This window comes from Streptopelia decaocto (assembly GCF_964273445.1).
Source record: "Streptopelia decaocto genome assembly, chromosome: 22".
NCBI classification, from domain to species: domain Eukaryota; kingdom Metazoa; phylum Chordata; class Aves; order Columbiformes; family Columbidae; genus Streptopelia; species Streptopelia decaocto.
The window spans coordinates 1,626,006-1,631,411 of record NC_138677.1 but is presented as its reverse complement, the minus strand read 5'-3'; the positions used below and the strand labels follow the sequence as shown (position 1 = coordinate 1,631,411).

Genomic DNA, 5,406 nt, shown 5'->3' with positions numbered 1-5,406 from the left:
GGCTTGTAAATGCCCTTTGCTTGAAACGACTCACTGGAGTATGGGAAGGTGACTTATCAGTTTGTCTTCTTATTCCCTTTCCTTGTGCCTCCACTGATGGTCATGGCTGGAGAATGAAGCTTATGGAAGGAGGCACAACTGGTCTTATGTTTTTGCCATGTGCCCATAGTATCCCAAGGACTGAATAGCCCTTCCTTGCCCTGCATTTGGGCATCAGCAAGTAAAAAAGACCCATCAGCCAGATGCTGGATAAGATTCTCTCTTCAAACCCTTCCCTGCATTCATGCAGTGCTGAAGAGTAGTACCACTCTTTTTCACATCTCTCCTCCTTCTCAGAGAAATCACCAATGCTTGGCTGGGAGGAACCCCAGTGTCCCTGAGTCCATGATAATTTTCCATCCGACAGCTGGTAACCACAACACAGTGATCTTGTTTCCTCCCATAGGAAACAGGGATGGTTCTGGGGGCCCAGATGGAAGACAGGGAGCAGAATGAAGCCCCAGTAATCCAAGGGGAAATGGTTAGCAACCTGTTACACCACTTAGACATGTATAAGTCTATGGGGCCAGATGGGATCGACTCAAAGGTACTGAAGGAACTGGCAGAAGTGCCACCAAGCCACTTTCTGTCATTTATCAGCAGTCTTGGCTAACTGGGGAGATCCCAGTTGGCAAATGTAAAGCCCATGTACAAGAGGGGTTGGAAGAAGGTTTGGGGTAATTACAGGCCTCTAAGTCCAACTTCAGTGACAGGGAAGATTATGGATCAGATCTTCCTAGTGCCATCATATGGCATGTACAAGAAAAAGAAGTGATCATGCTCAGTCAGCATGAGTTTCTGAAAGGCAGGTCCTGCTTGACCAACCTTATCTCCTTCTAGGACAAGGTAATCCACTTAGTGGATGAGGGAGAGGCTGTGCATGCTGTCTACCTGGACTTCAGTAAAGCCTTTAACACTGTTTCCCAAAGCATTCTCCTGCAGAAACAGGCTGCTCATGCCTTGACCAAAGGGTGGTGGAGCACTGGAACAAGCTCCCCAGGAAGGTGTCATGGCCCCAAGCCTGACAGTATTCAAGAAGAGACTGGAGACCCTCAGACACATGATGTGAACTGTGGAGTTGTCATATGCAGGGACAGGAGTTGGACTCGATGATCCTTGTGGGTCCCTTCCAACTCAGGACATTCTATGATTGTATGATTCTCTGATTCTACTCTTTGCTGTTCTCGAGAACAGAGTCAAATCCACTTGGTGGCCAGTGACAAACAATGTTCCCCAGGGCTCAGTATTGGGGCCAGTTCTGTTTAATTTCTTTATCAATGATGTGGATGAGAGGATTGACTGCACCCTTAGTTAGTTTGCAGATTACACCAAATTGGGAGGGAGTGCTGGAGGGTAGGATGGCCATACAGAGAGATTTGGACTGGCTGGATCATTGGGCTGAGGCCAGTTGTATGAGGTTTAACAAAGCCAAGTGCTGCGTCCTGCGCTTGGGTCACAACAAACCCATGAACACTACAGGCTCAGGGAAAAGTGGCTGGGAAGCTGCTTGATGGAAAAGGACCTGGAGGTGTTGATCAGCAGCAGCTAAATATGAGCCAGTATGTGTGCCCAGGTGGCCAAGAAGGCCAACAGCATCCTGGCTTGTATCAGGAATAGTGTGGCAAGCAGGACAAGGGCAGTGACCATCTCCCAGACTGGGTACTGCTGAGGCCACACCTCAAATCCTGGGGCCAGTTTTGGGCCCCTCATGACAAGAAAGAACTTGAGGTGATGGAGCGAGTTCAGAGAAGGGCAGCAAAGCTGGTGAAGGGGCTGGAGCACAAGTGTGATGGTGAGCGGCTGAGGGACTTGGGGCTGTTTAGCCTGGAGAAAAGGAAGCTCAAAGGAGATCTTTTCATTCTGCACAAACACCTGAAAGGACGTTATAGCAAGATGGGTGTTGGTCTCTTCTCCTAAGTAGTAAACAACAGCAGAAATGTCCTCAAGATGTGCCAGGGGAGGTTTAGATTGGATATTAGCAAAAATTTATTCACAGAAAGGGTTATCAAGCATTGGAACAGGCTGCCCAGGAAGTGGCTGAGTCACATATAGGTATGCTGCATAGGGACATTGTTTAATGATGGACTTGGCAGTGCAAGGATAGTGGTTGGACTTGATAATCTTAAAGGTCTTTTCCAATGTAAAATATTTTATGATTCTAAGATTCTGTGATGCTATCCTCCAGCAATCCCATCCCAGCACTGCATGTCAAAGCTCAGCTGGAGGGTGCTGACTTTCCAGCTGAATACCACACAGTGAATCATGCACTTCACCTGAGAAAGCTGAAGGTACTTGGTTGTTATCCTACTGCTGTTCCATGGTGGCCTGCCTTTCCCAGTTGATGTGGGTTTGCTCTACAAGCCCTACTGGAGGCTTTGCACACTCCTATTTATCTCAGAGCACCATAGACAGGGTCGATGGGGAATTGACAGTAGTCCTCAGTTTCCTGCAGTCTGCTGTGTCTAGGGTCCCTTGGACATCAGACCCTGATTTTGGTTGCTCTCCAGGGCTGCAGAGGGATTCAGTACTCCATAGACACAATTCTCAATCAAAATCAACATCATCCCTAAGCAACACTGAACAGCAGTGATAGCTACCTGAGGACAGATCCAGGCTCAGTCTCTTTCTTCAGCCTCACTGGGCTGTCCCAGGGATTTTCCCAAATGCCACTGAGAAAGAGAGCACAGCTGACAAGGGTGGGCATCAGCCTGTCCTTGGGCACTGTTTCCTGGGCCTGGCTGCAGGACTAAGAGCCAAGTGCCTAGGACTGGTGGACACAGGAAAATTGCCCCCAGAAGCACCACTGCTTCCAGAAGGGAGGAGCAGACATTCAGTCCAGACTCAATCTTTTCACTTGAAGAGCTCTACACTCAGGTGAAATCAGTCCCACACTCCTCATAAAGATGTATCTGCTGTGTTCATGCCTCCTTATGAAGTGGTGACATGGACTCCCTTCACTGTCAGTGTGCAGAAAGAAGAGCTTTGAGAACATGATTAGTCTGTTCTGAAATGAAAATCAGGACGGGGAAAAGCAAGTGCCCTTTGGAAGTGCTAATGTCCTGCCAGTGAGTGTAAAGAGAGACTTGCTGCCAGCCAGCCTTCCACAGCTCTGCAGTTTGGGGACTTTGCCAATCACATTAAAGTGTTTCCACAACAAAGCCCAAAATGGATGAAATGATGAACTGTTGAAAACTGATGTGGGGTTTTAGATGTGGAAATACCCTGACACATCTAGCATGAAGCATAGTGATTTACATATTTTTAATTAAAACTTAAAAAATACATTCAGATACTGGACAGGGGGAAGGACTGTCTTCTGCAAGGAATGATGGCTGTAGGTAGGCATACCAGACATTGCCAAATTTTCTCTTGAACCAGAGCATGATTCTGTGAAATAGCCACAAGAATGGGGCTCAGATGCATCCAGAAAATGTCAGATTAAACAGAGAAATACATGTCCATTTCCTAAAGCAGCAAGCCAGGTAGTGGGGCTTTTTAGGGGACTCATATGAGTCCCTGATAAAATGAAGCACCCAAAAACTGGAATAAAAACCTGTGGGAGGACCACCCCTGCAGTGTTCCATTGGAGAATTGTTGCCAGTTGGGGTTTGTGACCCCTTCCAAGTGCTGATCTCCAGAGCACAGTGAGGTATTCTGGGTTTACCCAGAAGAGAACAGGGGGAAGTGGAAGCATTAGGATCTAGGCTCAGCCCAGCCTAAGGTGGCTGTAAGGTGAGTGAGATGAGCTCACTGGGGAAATGGTGGCTTCTCACTGCTTGTGATGTCCAGGAGTACTTACGCTTTGGTGAGGAACTTCTGCAGGATAGAAGTTATAGGAGAGAGGGGGTGAATCTGTTTGCTCCCACTGAGACCCTTTGAAAAGCCACTTCACTTTTTCTGGAAAGCCCACTCCAGAGCTTTCTTCACTTCTTTGTTCCTGAGTGTGTAAATGAAAGGGTTCAACAAAGGAGTTACCATTGTATTAAAGGTATTTACGAGTTTGTTCAGATCCAGGGAGTTCTGGGCTGATGGCTTGACATACAGGAAGATGGTAGAGCCATACCAGAACGTGACGACACTGAGATGGGCAGAGCAAGTAGAAAAGGCCTTTTTTCGGCCATGGACTGACTGGATTCTCAGGATGGAAGAGATGATGTACATGTAGGAGACCAAGGTTACCACACAGGAGGCCAGTACAACAATAATGGAGACAAGGAAGGTTGCTAGCTCTACAGACCGCGTGTCACTGCAGGAGAGGGCAAGGCAGGAATCTATATCACAGAGGAAATGATTGATGATATCTGGCCCACAGAACGTCAGCCTTGATGTCAGAAAGGCCAGCAGAGAGATGGCCAGAAAACCTCCCAGCCAGGAGCTGAGCACCAGCTGAGCAGAGAGGACGCTGTTCATGAGGGAGCTGTATCTCAGGGGGTAGCATATGGCTATGTACCGATCATAGGCCATGACAGACAGAAGAAAACACTCAGTGGAGCCTAGGGAGAGAAGAAAGAACAACTGGAGGATGCAAGCACTGAAGGAGATGGTCTGGCTAGTCCCCAGCATGACTCCTATGGCTTTGGGAACAGCACCAGTAGTGTACCAGATCTCCAGAAAGGAGAGATTACAGAGGAAAAAATACATTGGGGTATGGAGGCTGCTGCTCATCCACACGAGGGCTATGATGGATGCATTGCCTATTACTGCCAGGGAGTACATCAGTGCAAATACCACCGCTAGTGACACTCGGAAATGCCAAGTGCCTGGGAAGCCAAGAAGGATGAATTCTTCCACACTTGTCCCATTTGCCATGTCCTCCCAAGTATTAACGTCCTTCTGCAAAGACAGGAAAGTTTCTGTGAGCATTTGCATGCCTGTGCTGGTTCTTCAAATGTTACTAGTAGTGAAACAAAACCATAATCCCCGACAAAGTCATTGGTGCATAACTTGGGAAAACAGTATCACACAGTATCACAGTATCACAGTATCACACTATGTTCGGGATTGGAAGGGACCTCAAAAGATCATCTAGTCCAATCCCCCTGCTGGAGCAGGAACATCTAGGTGAGGTCACGAGGAACATGTCCAGGCAGGTTTTGAATGTCTCCAGAGAAGGAGACTCCACAACCTCCCTGGGCAGCCTGTTCCAGTGCTCTGTCACCCTCACTGAGAAGAAGTTTTTTCTCAAATTTAAGTGGAATCTCTTGTGTTACAGCTTGATCCCATTACCCCTTGTCCTATCATTGTTTGCCACCGAGAAGAGTCCTCGTGGCACTCACCCTTTATATATTTATAAGCATTAATAAGGTCACCCCTCAGTCTCCTCTTCTCCAAACTAAAGAGACCTAGCTCCCTCAGCCTTTCTTCATA

At 47.6% G+C, this 5,406-nt stretch overlaps 1 protein-coding gene across 1 annotated transcript; it reads right to left on the bottom strand.

Moving 5' to 3' along the window:
• Positions 1-3,927: 3,927 nt before the first annotated feature.
• Positions 3,928-4,857, bottom strand: OR6F1 (olfactory receptor family 6 subfamily F member 1; the record flags this gene model as incomplete). Its single annotated transcript, XM_082071168.1, has 1 exon — positions 3,928-4,857. The coding sequence occupies exon 1, from the start codon at positions 4,846-4,848 to the stop codon at positions 3,928-3,930; it is 921 nt and encodes a 306-aa protein (XP_081927294.1). The 5' UTR covers positions 4,849-4,857.
• Positions 4,858-5,406: the final 549 nt, after the last annotated feature.